At 38.8% G+C, this 24,015-nt stretch overlaps 1 protein-coding gene across 3 annotated transcripts in view; it reads left to right on the plus strand.

Annotated features, from left to right (window-relative positions):
• Positions 1-24,015, plus strand: part of DENND2C (DENN domain containing 2C) — a 74,352-nt gene that overhangs the window by 30,793 nt on the left and 19,544 nt on the right. For all 3 annotated transcript variants that reach the window (XM_039460968.2, XM_074381221.1, XM_074381220.1), the window contains exons 2-9: positions 1,163-2,172; positions 3,985-4,121; positions 4,537-4,649; positions 5,595-5,765; positions 9,379-9,475; positions 15,542-15,586; positions 17,737-17,924; positions 21,677-21,786. In XM_039460968.2, the coding sequence (XP_039316902.1) occupies positions 1,367-2,172; positions 3,985-4,121; positions 4,537-4,649; positions 5,595-5,765; positions 9,379-9,475; positions 15,542-15,586; positions 17,737-17,924; positions 21,677-21,786 (1,667 nt within the window). In that variant the 5' untranslated portion in view covers positions 1,163-1,366. The remainder of the gene's footprint in view (positions 1-1,162; positions 2,173-3,984; positions 4,122-4,536; positions 4,650-5,594; positions 5,766-9,378; positions 9,476-15,541; positions 15,587-17,736; positions 17,925-21,676; positions 21,787-24,015) is intronic.

Genomic DNA, 24,015 nt, shown 5'->3' on the forward strand with positions numbered 1-24,015 from the left:
AAGTTCTGAATCAGTTGCTATTTATAACAAGTATACAGTAGAACTTGACATCAGATATTTACTCAGTTAGCAGGAAAAATTTTCTGCTGAATTTTCATGTTTGAGGAAACAGTTTATGCGCCTGAGTAAAGCCTCTGTGTGAAAGGAAGGAATATGACAGTGCCTGTATTTGTGTTGATTTGGGTCAAGGGTGTGGTAGCAGAGATGTGGGAAGTCCAGTCATCAGTGACAAAATAGGTTATTACATTTTAAAGCAACTGATGGTTAATGGGAACCTTGAGTTGTCTTCAGTGTGTGTGGAATCCTGGATTGCTAATAGTAAAGTTGAAATAGGCTATGTATGGATTGATTTTATCAGTCAACATGGGACAGAGGAGGAAGTTGCCTCTCAGTGTGTTTCCACGCTAACTGGCTCTTGATGTAGACATATAAATTTTGGGGGGGTTTTGAGATGTAATTCTATGTGTGTATATATATATACTCCTTATAATATTCCATTACTCCTTGTTTCATTAAGAGAAGGTTTCATAAAGAATTAATTTATGGCCAGGTGTGGTGGCTCATGCCTGTAATCCCAGGACTTTGGGAGGCCAGAGGGGTGGATTTCTTGAACTCAGGAAGTTCAAGACCAGCCTGGTTAACATGGAGAAACTACGTCTCTACCAAAAATACAAAAACTTAGCCGGGTGTGGTGGCATGTACCTGTAGTCACAGCTACTCAGGAGGCTGAGATGGAAGAATCACTTGAACCTGGTAGACCGAGGCTGCAGTGAGTCAAGATTGCCACCACTGCATGTTAGCCTGAGTGACAGATTGAGACCGTCTTTTTAAAAAAAAAAAGAATTAATTTATTACAAAATAATATTGTATGGTACTATGTATAATCTCTTATAAAACCTCATTCTACCTAACTTTAGGAAATCAAATATGGCAGAACATTAAAGCTGACAATTTGAAACAATATCACAAATAATGTTTTGGTAGTATTATCTCACCATCTTGGGAGTCCCTTTATGTAGTTGAATTGCTTAATAGATGACAGGTACAGTTTTACATATGCAGTGTGTATGAATTATGTAAGGGTAGGTGAGCAATGTTTTAGTGGAGTTTTACATTAGGAAATTATAAAATGTGTTAACATGTTTTTGTGTCATTTTAATAGGATTATTCAAGATAAGATTGTAGCCATTTTCAACAAGGATCACAGATCAAAATTGTTCTTTTAAAAAAGAAATTTACAAGTCAAACATGAAGGGAAAATACTGGAATCATTTAGATTTTGACAGGATAAAGAATACAGTATTTCACAATTACTTGTAATGGCAACTTCGTAAGAGTCATCACTTGTCATTCACCAGTCGGGAACATGGATGTTGGTTTCTCTCGTACTGCTGTTCAGACACTATCAAGAAGCCACTGCAAAAACATCAAACAAAAAATTTCTCAATGGGAAGGAAGGGCTAATGGTATATCTAATCCAGAAAAGTGGCACCCAAAGGACTTTGGAGTGAGGTATAACTGTCGCCAAGAGATCCTTCCTAAGAAAAATCCTGTTGCTGAGAAAAAGAGCAAAAACTCGGATGTAACCAGCTGTGAGAATGTGGGTCTAGATGTAAATGAAGATACCGACAGCCATGATCAAAGTGATAATGATAGTAAGAGATATGAATATGGTGATACACGCTTCTTTAGAAATGAATCAGAATCTAACTGTGTATGTTCTCGGGTCAAAGAAATTGAAAGCTCTAAAGAAGATGTCTTGGATTCAGAGACTTCATTACCTCCAGGAAACTTCTATACCTCACAAATACTGTGGAAGAAAATAGAAGCACTTCCCCCAGATAAACTCTTAAATTTGGCTTTAGAACATTGTGACTCTTCAGAAAAAGAACTGAACTTCAGGGTTCTGGATAGTTCATATGGAATAACCAAGAGCTTAGAAAATATTTACTCTGAACCTGAGGGGCAAGAATGCGGACCTTCTATAAATCCTTTGCCAAAACCTCGTAGGACATTCAGATATTTATCCGAATCTGGTGTTACACCACATAAAGAAAGAAACTGTGACAAAAAATACTGTGAAAATAATTCTTGTGCACAATCTTCTTTGGCCTCTTCTCAGGAATCTGAACCAAAGAAATATGGTGGAAAAATTAGAGGAAGATCTAAAAGGTATGTTTTTATCCTACAGATAATGATTTGTAGGTATTTTCCTTATGGGGTTATTGAGCTGCTTTTTCCTTTTCAAACCAGTTTCCATTTCCCCAGCTTAGGTGATAGCCCTGATTTGAACATAACAGGTGTTGATTAATGTGGAAGGAAAATAAGAAGAGAAAAAAGTAGAAATGTAGTAATATCTAAGATAACCTATTGACATAAGAGCATCAGAACACCTTCCATTTTATTAATATATCTTTAAGAATCTGGGTCAGCACCGGTGTGGTAGCTCACTCTTGTAATCCCAGGACTTTGGGAGGCTGAGGCTGGCAGTTCACTTGAGGTCAGGAGTTCAAGACCAGCCTGGCCAACATGGTGAAACCCCGTCTCTACTAAAAATACAAAATTACCAGGCTTACTGGTGTGTGCCTATAGTTTCAGCTACTCAGGAGGCTGAGGCAGAAGAATTGCTTGAGCCTGGAAGGCTGAGCTTGCAGTGAGCTGAGATTGTGCCACCGCACTCCAGCCTGGGTGACAGAGCAAGACTCAGACTCAATTAAAAAAAAAAAAAAATCTGTAGGAGCTGGGTATGGTAGCTCAATCCCAGCACTTTTGGAGGCTGGGGCAGGAGGATCACTTGAAGCTAGGAGTTCAATACCAGCCAAACATCAGACAGGTCAACATAGTGAGACCCTGTCTCTAAAAAGAAAAAAAAAAAAAAAAGTTATCCAGGTGTGGTGATGTGCACCTGTTCGTCCTATCTACTTGGAGTATCACTTGAGCCCAGGAGATCAAGGCTACAGTGAGCCATGATCATTTCACTGCACCCCAGCCTGAGCAACAGAATGAGACCCTGCCTCTAAAATTAAATTAAATTGAAACTTAATTCAAGAAAATCTGTAAGGAAGCAGTTACATTCTTCCACTTCATTTAGGGCATGCTGGCCTCAGCCCCACTTTTCCTTATGAAGTGAACTTAATAAAGGAACCCAATGAAGAGTATGAATCTGATTGGCTGCAAGCATTCAGTTTTCTCATGGTGTATATAAGGCATCAGCCTACTTCATTTTCTTACATCTCTGATAAAACACCTTTATAATTTTGCACACAAGTTCTGTACTTATTTATTTCTGTCTCCCTTACCAATTTAAAAAAGATTAAAGTTTTCTGTAATCCTAGCACCTTGGGAGGCCAAGGCAGGCAGATCACCTGAGACCAGGAGTTCAAGACCACCCTGGCTAACATGGTGAAACCTCGTCTCTACTAAAAATAAAAAAATTAACCAGGCATGGTGGCATGCGCCTGTAATGCCAACTACTTGGGAGGTTGAGACTTGAAAATCACTTGAACCTGGGAGGCACAGGTTTCAGTGAACCAGAATTGTGCCACTGCATTCTAGCCTGGGCCACAGACTGAGATTCCATCTCAAAAGCTAATAATAATAAAACAGGCCAGGTGCAGTGGCTCACACCTGTAATCCCAACACTTTGGAAGACTGAGGCAGGTGGATCCCAAGATCAAGATCGAGACCATCCTGGTCAACATGGTGAAACCCTGTCTCTACTAAATACAAAACTTAGCCGAGTGTGGTGGTGCACACCTGTAGTCCCAGCTACTCGGGAGGCTGAGGAAGGAGAATTGCTTGAACGTGGGAGGCAGAGATTGCCGTCAGCTGAGAACGTGTCACTCCACTCCAGCTTGCTAACAGAGTGAGACTCCGTTTCAAAAATAAATAAATAAAATAAAATAACAAATAAATAAATATTTTTTAAAAATAAAGATTAGTGTTTTGAAAGATATAATCATAAAATATATCTCCTTTCTTAAGGAAATCCTTTGAATTTGAGGATATTCAGCACTTTCGAAATCGGAACTCACAGACGATTCATGACGATCTTGGAAGAAATTCTGGGTCAGCACTTTATTATACACAGTCTGAGGACAATATCTATGAAGATATCATATGTAAGTGTTGACAACTTTGCAATTAAATTTAATGGTTATGTATTTGGTGAAGCCCTTAATTGTAGGATGGTATTTTCTTCTGCAATCAAGCATATATTGCTCTAGGTTTTTGTTTTTAGCGTGGAAACCTTTGGTGTATAAATTATTTTATTCTCTAATGAATTTTACAACTAATGTGATAGACAGCTCAGCTCATAAATATATGTTTGTAATGTAATATTTTGAGAATTATTTTCCTCTCTCTGACACATAAATGGTTTTATAAGCTTAAAATGCTGTTGCTCTGGAGACCCACATCCCTATAGTAATGTAGAATAAGAAAGCTGAACATAGTTTTTTCTGTTTTTTGTTAGCTCTGGTTATCTTTGCATTTAATTATGTCATGTAAACATTTTTTTTAAAATTATTTTTGAAGATCCCACCAAAGAAAATCCATATGAAGATATTCCAGTGCAGCCTTTACCTGTATGGAGATCCCCTTCAGCATGGAGGCTACCACCCCCTAAAAGTGCTTTCAAAGCACCCAAGGTATAACCAGATAATTAATTAAAGAAAGCATTAGAATCTTATTCATGGTATCTACAAAAAGATTAAGGTGATTTAACTGGGGCCAGAACTAAGAGGCATTGAAATGTAAGTTTTCAGGTTGGTAGTGGGTTTTTTGATTTTTGTTTTGTTTTTGGGACAGCACACAGCTGCTGCTGCTTTGTCATTGTTGTCATTGTTGTTCTAACACTTCAAAAGTAATTGAATGTATGACTTTAGACAGTCATGAACTTTTCCGTTCACTATCGTTCCCACCTCTCCCTATTAGTCTACATCAACCTTTGGCCATTAAATTACCCGCCTAGTCCCTGAAAGCGTGTGAGATGCCTAGAAGCAAAGGTTCCCTTGAGTTTATGAAAACTGTGAGCCATTGTTTTCTGGGAATTTGATCACCTTGTAGTGGAACTTTGGATTAGAAACCTGAGAAACTTCTTTACAAATGGTGAGAAATAAATTATGTTATCTTCATTTGAAATGATTTTAAATGAAAGATAGGATAAATATGTTTCTGGGATAGCTTTGACTTTGGATGAGAACACAGGCATTAACTAGATGATGCTGGCCAGGTATGGTGGCTCACACCTGTAATCCCAGAACTTTGGGAAGCTGAGGTGGGAGGATTGCTTGAGCCCAGGAATTAATTGGAGACCAGCCTGGGCAACCTGGTAAAACCCCATCTCCACTATATATATATATATATATATATATATATATATATATATATATATATATAAATTAGCCAGATGTGGTGACACATGCCTGTAGTTCCAGCTGCTCAGGGGGCTGAGGTGCTCAAGGTCGAGGCTGCAGTGAGCTGTGATTGTGCCACTGCATTCCAGCCTGGGCAGTGAACGAGACACCATCTCAAACAAACAAACAACAGAAACGAAACTAGCTGATTTACCAGTACATCTTCTTCTGTTTTAGCTCCCTCCCAAACCTCTATTTTTTCACCGGAAGACTATGGAAGTAAAGAACTCACAAGCTTATTTGCGGTCAAAGCTCACAAAAGATACTACTTTGCCTGTCACTCTAACTGAATGGAAGCTTTTTCGAGCTGGAGAAGTTGCAAACAGAAAAAGGAAAAATCTTCCAAGGGTAAAGATTCCAGTGCTTTCATTCTCTGACTCTTACTTCAGCATTTCCATGAATGAGAATAAGTGGACTTCAGACTGAAATGAATAGTAGGTTAGAACTGTTCTACTGGGATTAGAAGACTTGGAAGGCAGTGTTAACATTTCACATTTTTGCTCTTGCTAGAAAAGTGCATGAATGGCTTTTGCCAGAGTTTCTTTATGGATTTGTAAAATTGATTTAGATGAGGGACTTCACTTCAGTTACACTTCAACTCTTAATACAATCGCCTGCCTATTTCAAGGAAGCACCAGAATCTTATATAAAAGGGTGTTCTCTCAGGATGGCTTCAGTGTTGTTCTGATTCATTCATTCATATAATTGCCAAAGTGAGTTCAGTTTTGTGCTTGAGTTTACAGATTTTCAGTAATGAAAAAGTATATGCCATTTATTTGGGGCAAAATTTTCCAAAGAGAAAAAATATATATAACTATTACTTGGGAATAGAAATTGTGTACTATTACTTGGGAATAGAAAGTCTGTATATCACCTCTGCTAGAAACACTGCAACCAAAATGAAGAAATTGAGACTACTTGCAGACAGACATACTTCTCTCTCTCTCTCTCTCTCTCTTTTTTTTTTTTCTCATTTATTTACTTATTTTGTAGAGACAGTTTCACTATATTGCCCAGGCTGGTCCTAAATCCTGGCCTCAAGTGATCCTCTTGCCTTGGCCTCCCAGAGTTCTGGGATTACAGGTGTGAGCCACTGTACCTGACTGACTGGCATTTTCTTTTAGTAGAAACACTTAAGAAATTATATGAAAAAAATTTTAACTTTCTTTGCTGCTTTGTTCTTTTGTAATGCAGGGTGTTTTCAGGATTGACAAAATACTATGTAGATACTCTACTGCAGGCGTCCCCAAACTACGGCCCACGGGCCGCATGCGGCCCCCTGAGGCCATTTATCTGGCCCCCCGCCGCACTTCAGGAAGGGGCACCTCTTTCATTGGTGGTCAGTGAGAGGAGCACAGTATGTGATGGCCCTCCAACGGTCTGAGGGACAGTGAACTGGCCCCCTGTGTAAAAAGTTTGGGGACGCCTGCTCTACTGTAATGAAGAAATCAGATCACTTAAATATTATTCCTTTCTTTAATCCTATCTGAATTAGCTATATGTGTTCATTTAACAGGTAATTTTTGTACCTGATTTTAACATTAAACAAAAATCACATCTTGGTTTAGTAACTGTTGATTGGTTCCTTGGGAAATATTCTATTCCACAGTTTAATTCTTCTGATCTGTTTTGGGCCCCTTCCTCTTTACTATGTCAAAAGTTAAAGACATAGAGGTTTTAAAAGCTAAACTGATCTCTCTCAGTGAAAAAAAAAAAACAAAAAAAACAAAAAAAAACTGTTTATTTTTCTCTGTATGGTGAGGAATATTTTAAAAACAGAGGTGTAAAGAACTGCCAGGCATCTTACAGTAACTCTGTCCTCAGGTAGATCATGTTGGCACAGCGAAGCAGCCTCCCACGTGGCCCAGAAACAACAAATTGTGTGTTCATAGGGAGAAGAATGCAAACAGCTGAAAGGATTGCATTTAAGATATGGTTCTTATTATGGATTATAGAGTTTAATGAGGCTTTACAGTGCTTTGAATTTCATGCCTTGGTATTTTATGTATTATGGATCTCAAGTACTTGAAGCTTGTTCTCTATCTGATTATAGGTGATATGCTCTAACTTTTCTTTTTCTAATATTTTTCTGAAGGATTTTAGAGAAGTAGGGAGAAAAAACGATTATGAATTCTTAATGGTCAGGCAAGAAGAAGCCATGACAGCATTTCTACCTGTGACCCAACTTGGATTAAATCTTTTTAGGCTGTCCCTTATGTAATACAAATTTTGGCTTTGGAATATTTTCTGGAACAGCATTCCATAAGAAAGTCAGTTTTCATTTATTTCCCTTTTGATGCCTCCAGCTATCCCTGGAAGGAAAACGGCTTCACAATTTCAACTCACTGATCTAGTCCATATGCCTCTCCCCCACCCTTTCTTTCCTTCCCTGCTGTGGAAGCTGTGTGGCATTGCTTGCTAGAGTACATTTCCTACGGTCTTTATTGTTTGTTTTATGTGTACAGCACGTCCATCATTTCTTAGGAAGAATATTCTACAGTATTTCTTGCAACTAGATGGCTCTTGTTCCTAGCTCATGACAGAAATTTACATTTATCACTTTATTTCATATATATTTATATATTTTACAGTCTGGTCCCTTTTTAGAAGTTATCTTTCCTTTATATTTATATATCAAATATACTTTTGATTCTACTTTTCAAATGCAAATTAATAATTATGCTATTTTGGGTCATTATGTACCCAAAATATATATTTATTCCCATACGTCTTTCCTACAGCCCTTAATACTTTTTAATTTTGGATTCTCATATTTGTTTTTTGTAATGGTGATATTTAAAAATATTGGCAATTTTTCACTTGAATTGCAGCGATAAAAATCTTTTAAGAGCACAAGCTCATCCAAAAATGTGGTAATTATCTGTGAATTGAAAGCACATGTTTCTTGCATTTTTTTTTGAGGGGGTGCGGAGGTTGGCAGGGGATGGTGGTTTGTACTGGACTGATTCACTGCCTGTCGATTGCCAGGATGGCTGGAGAAACAAGGACGAAAGATAATACAAGAGCATTTTTCTCAACTTTATTGGTCGTTATCATATATAATGTTCTTAACAATTATAATTCTAGGCATTAAGTATGTTAAATCAGGATTGATACTTAAGCTTGGAATTTTAAGAAAAAAAAAGTATTCATAGAAAAACTAATCAGTTCCTGCTTTTAAAAGTACCTGTTCGTCAGCTCTGAATCTTTCCTCTTTCTTTACTGCATTCTCCGTGTGTCTCCTGTCTGTCTTTCTCACACACACATCTCTCCCAGCAGCAAAGAAAAATTTCTAATGCAAACTACTTATGAAATGGAGAGAAGCAATTATATAACAATTTAAAAATAAATGGTCTGGATTTTACTTCCTTGAGAAATAGGTTGAAGGAAAAACATATTTTTTGTATTTGAGTATATTTGGGTCTCCTATTTTTATGACGTATTTCTAAAATAAATTGTAATGTTAGTACTCCCAGTAGCAAAGAGAATATTCCCTTTGACAAAAGCTTTCTAAGTATGTTTATCCACTCCTTTGGAAGAATTTCTGGGAGGAAAAATAACTATGCCTCACCCTGCCTTTCAGATAAATGAGTGTTCCACTTCCTACTCCAGGCAAGTGAAAACTTGAGTTTAATAGTAAAGTCTTGATCACTATACAGAGTGCAATAGCCACATTTCCTGCATGTTGTGACATGGAGTGACAAGGAATCTAAAAGCCTGTGCTGGGTTTATCCGACATCCTTTCCCACTTTCCTTCCCCATGTTATGTGGACTTGATATTAGAACAACATATCATCTAATTAAAGATCATCATTTTAAATCCAAAATTCAAAAAGGTAAAGGTTTCTATTTATAAAATAGGTCTTTTCTCTGAATAAGAATCCCTAATAGATGAATGTCATCAAACTGTGAAACTTGTGGGTGTTGGTTTTAATTTGTATTTTTCTGATCCTTTTTTCAGCTTGTATTGAAAATAGATGACATATTTGAATCTAAAAGAGGGAAGAAGAGGGTGAAGTTACATTCTTACACTGGAAAGGAAGTACTTCCAACAAAAGGTAAGAATTATGTTCTATTCCAGCTATCCTGTAGCTGTCAGGGTATGAGAGGAGAATCACCATATAACTTAATGTTTGATATGTAATAAAATATTCAGCTTACTTCCCTGTTATCCCACTTAAATGTAGACTTCTTTAAGATAAGGGACAGTTGAGGGGTAGGGAGTTGGGGACGGATAACGTGGGGAGAAATGCCAGATATAGGTGATGGAGATAGAGGCAGCAAACCACATTGCCATGTATATATATATAAAAGATAAGGATTGTTTCTCAAATCCATTTTATTTAATTCTATGCCAAGCAATAACTATTGGATGAATAAATGAATGAAAAAATAATCATAAACCAATGAGACTAATTTTCATAGAAAGACTGAATCACTATTTTGTAGTCCTACTTTGATTTATAATCATTTATCAGTATAGACTTTTTTGTGGTGGGTATGAAAGCATTAGTCATGTATAGACTGAAGGTATGTGGTACTCAACTTGTAGTCATTTAATAAGTTTTATCCTTCAGATGCCTAGATAAAACTTACATTGTTAATTAAGAAAATTTCAACATTCATAATAAATCATTAGAACTTTCTTAAAAACTTATGCCAGATTCTTAATTTGGTTGCTTGGGGATATGGTTTGGCTGTGCTCCCACCCAAATCTCAACTTGAATTGTATCTCCCGGAATTCCTACGTGTTGTGGGAGGGACCCAGTAGGAGGTAATTGAATCATGGGGCCGGTCTTTCCCATGGTATTCTCATGATAGTGAATAAGTCTCACAAGAGCTGATGGGTTTATCAGGGGTTTCCACTTTTGCTTCTGTTTTTCTCTTGCTGCCACCATGTAAGAAGTGCCTTTGGTCCCCAGCCATGTGGAATGGTATGTCCAATTAAACCTCTTTTTCTTCCCAGTCTCGGGTATGTCTTTTTTTTTTGAGACGGTGTTTTGCTCTTGTTGCCCAGGCTAGAGTGCAATGGCATGATCTCAGCTCACTGCAACCTCCACCTCCCTGGTTCAAGCGATTCTCCTGCTTCAGCCTCCCAAGTAGCTGGGATTACAAGCACCCACCACCATCCCTGGCTAATTTTTTGTATGTTTAATAGAGACAGGGTTTTTTTTTGTTTGTTTGTTTGTTTTAGCAAGTTTTGTTTCTCAGTTCCTTAGTGAGAAACAACAGCGAAGTCATAGCAAAGGAGAATATTTTTTCTTTTTGCAGACTTCTAAAGACAGAATTTTCTTTTTTTTTTCTTTTTGATACTGTCACCCAGGCTGGAGTGCAATGGTGAGATTTCAGCTCACTGCATACTCTGCTTTCCAGGTTTGAGCAGTTCTCCTGCCTCATCCTCCTGAGGAGCTGGGATTACAGGCAAATGCCACCACACCCAGCTAATTTTTTGTATTTTTAGTTGAGATGGGATTTTACCATGTTGGCCGGGCTGGTCTTGAACTCCTGATCTCAAATGATCCGCCTGCTTCAGCCTCCCAAAGTGCTGGGATTACAGGCATGCGCCACCAAACCCAGCCAGAATTTCCTTAATTACCTTTAAAAATCTATTTTATGTTCTAACAACTTACTATCTGAAAATAAAATCTTTTGTGTTATATCTTAAATCTCTTTCTGACTATGTGCTGATCAAAATCAACTGGTCACTGTTTTTAATATGAGTTTTCATATTTTGAAAGGCAGTTACTAAAACATGTTTCAATCTTCTCAGGGGAAGAAATACTTTTGGTCATTTTTGGTTTTTTTGGTCATTGTTATTAATAGAAGCTAACATTTGTGGAATGAAGTAATAGTTTCTCTACATATTTTACTTCATGTATAACATATGACAATACTAGGAGGTAGGGACTATCATAATTTTACAAACAAGCTAAGACAGAGGAGGAAGCATAGATTTGAATCAAGGAGCATGACTCCACAAAGTCTTGTCTTTTTCTATCATCAACAGTCAATTTTCTCATAAATCTTGATTTTTAGCAGTTTAACCATCTCTTCTCCATGTATTTCCTTATCTTCAGCAATGGTATTGTCAAAGGTTTTTTTGTGTGTAATTTAAAACTAGATATAGAAAATGAAAACTAGTGCCAGATATTGTGCTGCATCTTTTCCGATGCATTATTACTAAGTTTCTAAATAACTCTGTGGAAGATAGTATTTTCATTGTTTTATAGATAAGGAAATAAATTTTAAATTGCAAATTATGTAAATTATCATGACACTGGGGCCAGGACAAGTGCTTGCAAAACATTAACATTTTCTCAGATTAACAGCGGTCTATTCATAACTACTCCTCAGGTATCTCTCTTTTGGTTTTGTTGTAGTCGTTGGTGTTGTTTTCTTTCTTTTTTTTTTTTTTAAGACAGTCTCGCTCTGTCTCTAGGCTGATGTGCAGTGGCGTGATCTTGGCTCACTGCAACCTCTGCCTCCCGAGTTCAAGCGATTCTCTTGCCTCGGCCTCCTGAGTAGCTGGGACTACAGGTGCGTGCCACCACACCCAGCTAACTTTTGTATTTTTTTTTTTAGTAGAGATGGGGTTCACCATGTTGGCCAGGATGGCCTTGATCTCTTGACCTCATGATCTGCCCACTTTGGCATCCCAAAGTGCTGGGATTACAGATATGAGCCACTGTGCCTGGCCACTCTTTAGGTATTTCTAAGTAGCTTATTACCAAGCCTTTAATTTATTTGTATGTCCATGCCTTGTGAATTAGGAACATTTTAGTAAATTTGGCTCTATGACAAATTTTTGAAGAACCAAAAATTTTAAAAACTGTATTAATGTTGAAAAGAAAAAAAAAATCCTTCAAGTTCTAGGCAACTTGGCTGTCCAAAACAAAAGTTAACAGAAAAAAGGAGGCCGGGCGCGGTGGCTCAAGCCTGTAATCCCAGCACTTTGGGAGGCCGAGGCGGGTGGATCACGACGTCAAGAGATCGAGACCATCCTGGTCAACATGGTGAAACCCCGGATCTACTAAAAATACAAAAATTAGCTGGGCATGGTGGCGCACACCTGTAATCCCAGCTACTCAGGAGGCGGAGGCAGGAGAATTGCCGGAACCCAGGAGGCGGAGGCTGCGGTGAGCCGAGATCGCACCATTGCACTCCAGCCTGGGTAACAAGAGCGAAACTCCGTCTCAAAAAAAAAAAAAAAGAAAGAAAGAAAAAAGAAACAGCCTCCACACTGTAGCACTTCACTCATGGCTCAAAGAAAATAAGCATTTACACTTACCTACCTCTGTGACCAACTCTTCCAGTGCACCAGAGGGGTTTCTCTTGTGCCTGAGGATTTCCCGGCTTTATCTATCATCATAGTTCTCAGATTTTCATTTTCCTCCTTAAGCTTTTGTCTGTATATGAACAATGCCTAATAGAATAGATAATGATATTCACCTACTCTGAAGTCCATGCTAGAGTTTACTGAATATATTCCAACCTAAATATTTCTTCGGTTTTTTTTTTTTGAAACAGAGTCTCACTCTGTCACACAGGGTGGGATGCAATGATGTAAACACAGCTCACTGCAGCCTCTGGGTTCAAGCAATCCTCCCGCCACAGCCTCCTGTGTAGCTGGGATCATAAGTTCATGCCCACCACACCCAGCTAATTTTTAGTTTTTTGTAAAGGCAAAATTTAACCATATTGCCCAGGCTGTTCTTGAATTCCTGGGCTCGAGCGATCCTTCCTCCTCAGCCTCCCAAAGTGCTGGGATTATAGGCATGAGCCACCATACCTGGCCCTAAATATGTCTAACTTTCAGTTTTCAGGATTTCAAAATAACTGATCCACCTTCTTCAATTCTGTCATTATAATTTTGTGTGTTGAAGTCTCATATTAAAAGAGGACATGCTGGTATTTTTTTGATCCCTGTGGATTCTCAGTAGATTTTTCTCTTGGCTCATAATCCCCCCAACCTTCATTCATTGTCTTAGAATATAGGTTGTCAAAACTCATAGATTTGAATATATTAAAGCCAATTAAATGATCTTTTATAAGGGCTTTTCTGGTTATATTGCCTTTCTCCCTTTCTTCTTTCTTTCTTTCCAAACACTTCCTAAGTTTCTAAGAGGTACCTGGTGCTAAGACTATAGATAGGACCAGGAGCTCACAGTGTTTGTTTCTTTCTCTGAATAATATTTTATAGTCACACCATACTTTTTGTCATGGTGGTTAATTTTGAGTTATAACACATACATGATATGCAATATTTAAATAAGCATTTTTTGGTAACATCTCTTATGGGTCTTTCCCACCTATCTTAAGAATAGGCAGCATTTATTTTAATGTCCTCTTATTCCTTACTATAAAATGAAAAGCCAGAGTTTTCCAAACCTCCTCCTTGCACACCTAGAAAATTTTAAGTGCATGCAAATGCATTTTCTACACAAATACTCTTACGCTATTCAGACTTTGTATGCCTTCCTATTTAAAAAATCTTAATTAATGTATTTCAGAGCTCCTTCAGTATCAACATATAGAGATCCACATAGATGTACTGTATTTCATTGCAGAGATGTAAAATAATTTTATTTAGCTAGTGGCCAGCCATGGCGGCTCACACCTGTAATTCCAGCACTTTGGGAGGCTGAGGTGAGTGGATCACTTGAGCCCAGGAGTTTGAGACCAGCCTGGGCAACATGGTGAAACCCTGTCTCTACAAAAACACAAAAATTATCGGGTATGGTGGCTCATGCTTGCAATCCCAGCTACTCGGGAGGCTGAGACAGGAGAATTGTTTGAACCTGGGAGGTGGAGGTTGCAGTGAGCCAAGATCACACCTTACTTAACTAAGTCTCTTTGTGTGTGTGTGTGTGTGTGTGTGTGTGTGTGTGGTTTTTCAAAAATTTATTTATTATACTTTAAGTTTTGGGGACATGTGCAGAATGTGCAGGTTTGTTACAAAGGTATACACATGCCATGGTGGTTTGCCTTTTATGGCAACATCATGGATGAAAATGTATGTCTTGTTTATTGTTTTAATTTACACTTATTTCATTATGATTTGGGGCATTTTCATGTTTATCAACAATTTATAAATCTTTTTCTATGAATTGCCTTTTCTCACCCTTTCTTCCTTTCTCTGTGCTTTTTCTTCTTGATTTCTAACAGTTCTTTGAATATTAAGAAACTTAGCCTTGTATCTGCAATGTGTTTACAAATGTTTTCCCAGTTTATTTTTCACTTTTTGAGTTTAATACTGATTCTTAAATTAGATACAAGTTTATATAATCAAATTTCACTTTTGACTTCTAGGCCTTATTTTTTCTGATACATTTAAAGGTTTTCCCTTTCTTTGCATTTCTATTTTGCTTTAACTTTTCAAACTTAATCTAGAAATGTTTCACTCATTTATTTTAAAAGCTGCTTTGTGTGTATGTGTGTGTGCACGCACGTGCATGTGTGTGTGTGTGTGTGTGAATTGTCTGTGTGCCCAGAATTACACAAAACACGCCCCTGTGAAAACAACATAGCCCCTTATGCTCAAAATACTTAAAATCTGATTGGGGAAAGTGAGAATAGTTCAAAGCAGTATGAGTACTATGAGAATTCGTAGTAAAGGAAAGATCAATATGGACTAGAAGTAGTTTAGAGACATCATAGAAGAGGTAGACTGACTGACGTAGTAATATCTCCTAGTTCCCGCGTTTTCCTATTATTCTAAATTTTGAGTCTGGTTGGTGTTTAGATTTTTGTTTAGCCCTTGTGGTGTTTACCTTTGATACTTTATTTGGAATATATAGACAAGTATGTGGATATAGAAATAGAATCCACTCTGAACTAGACTTCTTAAAACTGGTCTGAAATGCAATTCGTTTCTAGAATTGGGGATGAGAGGGGAGCCGAGGAGTGAAATAGGATGTGGGAAGATGTAGTAATTTCTTCTTTGAGCCGCTTACTCTCTTTTAGTAACTATCCTAACCTGATACAACCAAGTGGTTTGGAGAAAGGCTCAGCAGCTTTATTATTCCTTACTCCAAGTCCCCAGGTCTGTGGGTTTACATTGCTCTCGTCCTTATGTACTTCCTACTGTTGGACAATACAAATGGAAACTCTTTCTCTTTTTTCAGGTGAAACCAGTGGGAACGAAAGTGATGCCGAGTATCTGCCAAAGAGTGAGTGAGTCAATGGGGCTGCTCCCGTTCTTGTGATGATCATGGTTTAGGTGGAGTGGCACCTACCTTTGTGACTAAGCATAGTTTTCCCCATGTGAAGTTTCATTTGGTAGTTGATTTCCTTATTTTCAGAACCAGTTGAGGTTTGAGGAATTGAACAGTACGCTGTCAGATGTTTGACAGCATTAAAAGTCTCCCATAGTGGAGCGAGGCAGAACAGTGTGGTTCTTTCGATGGAATATTCTTAGGGGAGCGGCAGAGAGCTACATGTCTAGACATATATGCAGTAGTTTCCCAGCAGCCAAAACAGTGTGTGAATCATCCTCTGAGATGAATACTTAGCAGTAAATATCTGATTTTTTATAGTCGCTCAAGTGTAATTATTTAAGCAACTTTGGTATCTCTGGCACTGAAAAAGGAAACATCTATTTGTTATTCCTAGGCATTTGTATTCCTGATTATTGGACTGTTTACTTTCTAGTAGAATATAGAATGCACTGTGCATTTCCGAATACATTTGTCCAAGCACTTCATGGTGCCTTCAGCCTTCATCTAATGATGATGTTATCTAGTTATCATGGCAAGTTGTCTAGTTCCTATTTAAGTGACTGACATACTAAGGCATGGAAAAAGTGGAAGACCTGAATTATTAAAGCTGAGTACAGGGCAGTTCCAAGTCTGACACCCTAATTTTATGATTAATAGTCTTGTGCTCCCTCCACTGGCCTGAATTGCTTCAGGTGTTTGATTCCATAGCCTGACTGAAGGTGAAACTTAATAATCATCAGGTTCAGCCTAGATGTGTAAAGATGACTAATTTAGTGCTGTTACTGCTGAGAAACAGAACCTAAAATTTTCTTGACTTGAACTGAGCCTTTTGGGTTAAGTAAAGCTTTGCCTAGAGCATTGAATGTGCTGGATAATTCTGGGGGGCCACTCCCAGAAGCATTTTTTTTAATGCTTTTAATATTTTGATCTATAGTATAACTTTTTGGGGAAAGAATGCATTCTATCAAAAAGAAAGAAAAGACAATTAGAGGTTAAGTCTATCAGTGGCTCAGAATGAAACATAAGCAAATCACTGGGACATACAGACTATCTCTTCTGCAAGTCCACAGTTTCCTTCAGTGGGTACTACTCCAGATTGCTCAAAATTTACAGATAAATGAGAATAGAGGATAGATACTATCCAGTTTTGAGTGGTATTGCTATGAGTGTTTAAATAGTATGCTTCCATAATTTTATTCTTTTGAAAAATAGTCTGCTAATGGGTGTCTTCTTCCACTTCATTTTTTTCTTTTGCATGTAGCACCATTTACTGACACAAGCAGATAGTCATTGTTAGTAATATATGACAAGGAGGGAAGGGAACTGGACAGTTTCTTCAATGTGAGGATAATTTTTGTTTTAATTTATCAAACTCAGCCAGGCATGGTGGCTCACACCTGTAATCCCAGCACTTTGGAAGGCTGAGGTGTACAGATCACCTGAGGTCAGGAGTTCGAGACCAGCCTGACCAACATGGTGAAACTCTATCTCTACTAAAAATACAAAATTAGCTGGGCGTGGTGGCACATGCCTGTAATCTCAGCTACTAGGGAAGCTGAGGCAGGAGAATCCCTTGAACCTGGGAGGTGAAGGTTGTGGTGAGCTGAGATCACACCATTGCACTCCAGCTGGGGCAAAAAGATCGAAACTCCATCTAAAAAAAAAAAAAAGTTATCAAACTCACCCCTTTCTGTACTTAACCCTCTGTAGGACTCAATTCTTTTATCTTATCTCTGTCCCCTGCCACCCTGTTATTTCATGACATTCCCAGCAGTGGCATCTGTTATCAGTCTAGGCGTGAAAGATGAGATAGCACAGATTATTTGTTGGGACATACATAGTGTATTGGTTGGCACATGGAATGCCAGTCCCATTGCTAGCCAGAAGCAGAGTGAGGCCCCGGTGCACTTGTGAGGGTCTGCACTTATTCCCTCGAGTATGTCATAGCCCTAACAGGTATGTCTCTGTGGCAGATACTGGTCATTCAACATTCATTCAGCAGTGACTGTGTGAAGATTAATCCTGTGTGGGTCATGACATCTGGGTGCTAGAAGGAAGGTAGGGCTATAGAGGAAAAACATCACTCCACGATTTCATTACAGATCGCCATAAACGTTTAGCACAACTGCAACAGTCTTCCAAGAGGAATCCTCACTACCAGACCTTGGAGCGGGATCTTATTGAATTACAGGAGCAGCAGCTGTTTGAACTTTTTGTGGTGGTGTCTCTACAGAAGAAACCATCAGGAATAAGCTATATTCCCCAGGTCATACAACAATTCCCTGGCAAGGTGGGTACGAGGAGGCCAAGAGGCATTCATGAATGTTCCTGTGTCTCTGTGTACATTTATTTCCTGTCCTCTTGGTTTTTGTTATCTCAACCATGTTTACCAATACTGTACTTGTGGTAGGATCTGGTGGCTTTGATAATGTCTTATGTTTAGTGTGAGCTGCAACCCAGCAAAACAAAACAAGCTCATTTTCCTAGTGACCTTTTTTGTTTTTGTTTTTGTTTTGTTTTGTTTTTGGCTCTACCACTCAATAATTTTTAACAAGTTACAAAATCTGTTTGCTCATCCTTAAGGAGGGGAATAATAAATGTGACAGAATAGGGTAGTGGTTTAGAGCATGGACTCTGTGCCAAAACTCTGCATTTGCTACTTACTAGTTCTGTGACTTTAAGCAGTTACTTTTCTTTTCCTTTTTCTTTTTTTCTTTTCTTTTCTTTTTTTTTTTTTTTTTTTTTTTGAGATGACGTCTCGCTCTGTTGCCCAGGCTGGAGTGCTGTGGTGCAGTTTCGGCTCACTGCAACACTGCAACCTCCACCTCCCAGGTTCAAGCCTCCTGAATAGCTGGAACTTCAGGCATGTGCCACCACACCCGCCTAATTTTTATGTTTTTAGTAGAGACAGAGTTTCACCATGTTGGCCAGGATGATCTTGAACTCCTGACCTCAAGTGATCCGCCCACCTTGGCCTTCCAAATGCTGGGATTACAGTCGTGAGCCACCACGCTGTGTCTTGTTGCCTAATTTGTAAAATGGGGATAATCAAAATACTGTCTACCTCTCTGAGTTGCTGTAAGGATTAAATGAGCTAATTTGCATAAGGCATTTAGAAAAGTGTCTGGTGTATACAAAGCTTAATATGATGTTATACATTATTAGTAAGGATTTAGTGAGATAATGTATATAAAGTGCTTAATGCCATCCCTGGCACATAGTATGCACTCAATAAATGGTGGTAGGTATTAATTTTTGGTAGCCATTATTATTAACAATATTTAGTTTGCTCTACCTTTTTAAATTGCTCCACATTTTCATTTTGCATTATGCTTTCTGAATTTTAAAACAAATTATTTATTCATTTAATCAAATATTTTAAAAATACCTAATATTTGCCAGGATTCAATGATGGGAATACTACTGAAAAAGATCTTCTTGGTCTCTGCTTCACAGAGCTTAGTAAGCCTATGAATCAGTTAAGCCCACAGACCTGGTTGCGTTTCTTTTGCTTTGCATAGTGTTTGTGTAAAAGTAACAACAATAATTTTTGTTGCCAACATTTGACAATCAAATTTCACATACAAATCTGTATTTCTGCCTTTTCCTGAGAAACTGGAAAGACTGCCAACACAGTCTGCATTCCTAAGTGTCGGGAATGGGTTGAAGCTTTATTTTAGGAGCAGGACTTCAGAGCAGGTGACCAGTATAGTTACATAAGGACCCCACTCAGAAGGGCCCTGTGTGTATAGTTTCATAATCTGCAGTCACCATCTTGAAATGCTAAATAAGTTTATCTTTGAATTTGTGTTTTCTAAATGAAGTCTGATAGGAAGATTGGACATGTGCCAAGATCCTAAAGCTTAAGTTCATGCATAGTGTCACCTGCTGCTGCTCCCCTAGGATGAGTTCTCTTGTCCTGTTCTCCACTGCCTGATTCCCTGGGCCCTAGCAAGTGCCTTTTCCACCTCTACTCAATGACTTCTGTCACCTTCTCCCATGTCTGGGCACAAGCTTCGGGAGGGTTAGGATCAGGCCAGCATTGCCCTGCAACATCTCCAGGCAAGGCATGGGGCAGCTTTCCCTGCCCTGGGCTGGTACTGCCACCCGTGGGTGACTTTTGGGGGGGTTGCTCAACTGCTGTGAGTTGGAATGGTGGCCCCATAGGAAGGGGAGATGGCTAGCTTTCCAAACCCCAGTCAAAACACAGAGTCTCAATTCCACAGCTGCCCGGAGAGGAAACCCAGCACCTACTGGGCCATTTGTGCACCAGATTGCAAACTGCAGCACCTGCATGCTCGTGAGAGTCTACACTCATCCCCAGGGATTCTCGTGCCTAAGGGAGTGTGACATTAAATAGCAAATAAAAACTCCATTAGAGGTAGAGAGGCCACAGAAGAAAAGATGTTTTATATTTTACATTTAATTTTTTCTGCTTTTTGAACAAGGGGCTCCACATTTTCATTTTGCATTATGCTTTCTCAATTATGTAGTTTTCCTTAGTAAGGAGCCATCCCTATAATAGGGACATTTACTCACTTTTCTGCTTATTACTTGGACCACTTCTCTCATTTAAGTAATCTTCTTGGCCACTTTAGGACTTTTGGGTTTGTATCCCTGAATTACATGTTTCACTAAAAAAGCTTAGTGAAGTACAACTGTACTGGAATCTAAGAGACATTTCCTACATGGATTCTTATTTTCAAAAAGTCCTCAAAAATACCCCTACAGTAAACAAATCAGTAAGTTAAATTTTGCATAAAATTCCTCAATGTAGCCTGAAAGTACAATGTCATAGCACTGTTAAGTGACCCAGAATGGCTACAAAGTTTTTTTTTTTTTTTTTTAAGAAATTAAAGGAGCCAGGCACAGTGGCACATGCCTGTAATCCCAGCTAGTTGGGCAGCTAAGACGGGAGAATCACTGGCATACAGGAGTTTGAGACCAGCCTGGGCAACATAGCAAGACCTTCTCAACAACAACAAAAAAGAAATTAAAGGAGAGGTCATTTTTATTAGTTATCTGAAGGCGATATGGTAATTAGACTTAGGGGCTTGTTTTCATAGAGGACAGGTCATACTAATTTCTAAATGTCTGATTTACTGAAATTTAGACCGTCATGTAGTGTAATACCAGACTTATGCAAAAGGGTCTGCCATGCTAAAATTTTACAAGAAGTTGCAAACCAGCAATTAGGTAGCAAAGATTGTAAGCTAAAGGAAACGATTATGTATGGGGTGGATTCTCAGAATAGTATCTTTAGTTTTTTCTTTTTTTGAGACAGGTCTCTCTCTGTCACCCAGGCTGGAGTGCAATGGTGCAGTCACAGCTCACTGCAGCCTCGTCCTCCTGAGCTCAAGAGATCCTTCCACTTCTCAGCCTCCTGAGTAGCTGGGACTACAGGCCTGTGCCACCACACTCAGCTAACTTTTTAATTTTTTATAGAAATGGAGTTCTACCATGTTGCCTAGGGTGGTCTCCAACTCCTGGGCTCAAGTGATGTCCCCACCTTGGGCTTCCAAAGTGCTGGGATTACAAGCATGAACCAGTGCATCTGGCCGCTATCTTTTCTAAATAACGTTCATCTGCCATTTCAAAGTTTCTTTGATTGTTGATTAGAAAGTATCTTGAGCTGACTAGGTTTTTGTTCTCAGTGCATTGAAGAATGGATTTTTATCTTATGTCACACTGTTCATAAAAATACTGGCTTCCCATTAGTGTGTAAATCCTGCATTAAGATTTTACCTCTTGGCAGGAAACTTTTCACTCATCTGTCATACATAGCTTCTGAGATATACACAGGTACCATTTCTATGTAAAAATAGGATTCTTGTTTCTTAGTAACTCTGTTCTCAGTGCATCTTCAGTGATTTCCAGAATTGATTATTAAATATTGTTAAGCAGTACAAAACCATGCTGAGGCTTATCAGCAACTGCTCAGGCTTATCAGAGACCTTTTTTTTCCTGAGATTAGACTGAGTTTTTTATTTCTACTCCCCAATTACAAAGTATAATGGTCGCCTATCGTGTTATCTTTTTCAGGATGATCATGGCTATAAGCAGTCCAAAGACACAGAAGAGAGGCTCAAAGTTATCCCAAAATTTTGTTTTCCTGATTCAAAGGACTGGGTGCCAACCTCAGAACTCAAGAGGTAAATGGGCTAATTTATCTGATTTCTATTCATTAGGACTGAATAAATCAGAGTATTTGAGAAATGGGCAGGACCAGTAGTGAAGCTATGTGAATACTGTGGCAGGTCAAGGATGTGGTGGGAGGAAAGGAAGAAGCAGAATTAAAACATTTCCTATGTGGGACTTAAAAAAAGAAAAACATGGAATAATTGCAGTGTCAAAAGGAAAACAAATTTGAGAGGTGCTTCAATTTGCCAGTTCTACCAAAAAAAAAAAAAAAAAAAAAAAAGTTCTACTTTACATACTATCGGAAATGCTCCCAAGTAGACAAAAAAGGAAAAAAGACTTGGATACTGAGACTCAACCTAGAAACAGAGATAAAACAGAGCAATGTCTTTATCTTCTTTCTCTTTCAAATTAACAGAAGAATCCACAGCCCAGCTTATATGTTCCCCTGTGGAACCTGTACAGAGTGAGGCTGCTGTTCGGGAAGTGTAGTATATTAAGAAATGAAGTGTTAAAGAATTTCTTCCAGGTATCTAGAGGAAATGACTATTTTTAATTAATAAACTATCATCATCTCTGAATTCTGCTTGTAAATATTAATAGATGCCTGCTTTGTTCAAAACTGTAGTTATTGATGATGCCATTTAGTTTGAAAAGCTTGATTAGTTGAATCATACCACATGCCAATGACCTGCTGGATAGTAGCCTCAGCTGTTGCTTAAAAAGCTCTGCACTTCAACTTCGCATTACCTCCAGATGAAGCTGCAATGTCTCATAACCAGTTTAGCCTGATTGACACTCTTCGTCTCTCAGCCATCACTGTCGATGCTGTTCTGTTGTCCATCGCACTGCTACCTGCGTAAACAGCACCTTTTATATTGGCCTGGCTGCTCTGTGGCTGCCTTTCCCCCCCAGTAAGTTATGTATGTTTATTCTAGAATAGTTGGGAAATACAGAAGAGTAAATAAAAAGCAGAAATTATAGATCACTGGCAATCTGGTTACTCAAAGGTAATCACTGTAAATATTTTGTCATATTCCCTTCAAATTTTTATTTTTAGCCAAATGCAGACATACACATATTGTTCAAGTTTGGATTTAGGCCAGGTGCAGTGGCTCACACCTGTAATCCCAGCACTTTGGGAGGCTAAGTTGGGAGGATCACTTGAGGCCAGGTTTGAGACCAGCCTGGGCAACACAGCAAGACCCTGTCTCTGCCGGGCGCGGTGGCTCAAGCCTGTAATCCCAGCACTTTGGGAGGCCGAGGCGGGTGGATCACGAGGTCGAGAGATCGAGACCATCTTGGTCAACATGGTGAAACCCCGTCTCTACTAAAAATACAAAAAAAATAGCTGGGCATGGTGGTGCGTGCCTGTAATCCCAGCTACTCAGGAGGCTGAGGCAGGAGAATTGCCTGAACCCAGGAGGCAGAGGTTGCGGTGAGCCGAGATCGCGCCATTGCACTCCAGCCTGGGTAACAAGAGCGAAATTCCGTCTCAAAAAAAAAAAAGACCCTGTCTCTACAGAAAATACAAAAATCCTAGCCAGGCATGGTGGTGTACACTGTAGTTCCAGCTACTCAGGAGGCTGAGGCAGGAGGATCACTTGAGGCCAGGAGGTCAAGGTTGCAGCAAGCTATGATTGTGCCACAACACTCCAGCCTGGGCAATAGAGGAAGACCAAGAAGCAAGGAAAGAAGGGAGGAAGGGAGGAAAGAAAGAAGGGAGGGAAGTGGGGGAGGGAGGAAGGAAGGAAAAGAAAAGAAAAATAAGTCCTCAGAAGAGGAAGTTCTATTTAATGAGACACAGTCTCTAAAAAAAAAAAAAGTGACTTTTTTGATTATTGAGTTTCTTAGTTGGGCATATTTAGGTTTTCATTTTGCAAATTGTCTATGCATATCTTTTGCCCATGTGTCTAATAAGGAGTTGATATTTTTTCTACTAATTTTTATATACCAAGGATGTAATCCTTTGCCTATCACTGCTCCATACAGCCTCTCAGAACTAAAGAGAAGAATTTGGAACTGGAGAAGTGACTTATCAGAAGTGTTTGTAGCTTACATGTGTGTTTGACTAAATTGGGCATTCAACAAAAGGAAAATAAGGCCAGATGCAGGGGCTCATGTCTATAACCCCAAGCACTTTGGGAGGGAGGAAAGGCTATTTGAACCCAGGTGTTTGAGACCTTATCTCTACAAAAAATTAAAAGATCAGCAGGGCATGGTGGGACACACCTGTAGTTCCA

Source organism: Saimiri boliviensis, chromosome 11, assembly GCF_048565385.1.
Source record: "Saimiri boliviensis isolate mSaiBol1 chromosome 11, mSaiBol1.pri, whole genome shotgun sequence".
In the NCBI taxonomy this organism is placed as follows: domain Eukaryota; kingdom Metazoa; phylum Chordata; class Mammalia; order Primates; family Cebidae; genus Saimiri; species Saimiri boliviensis.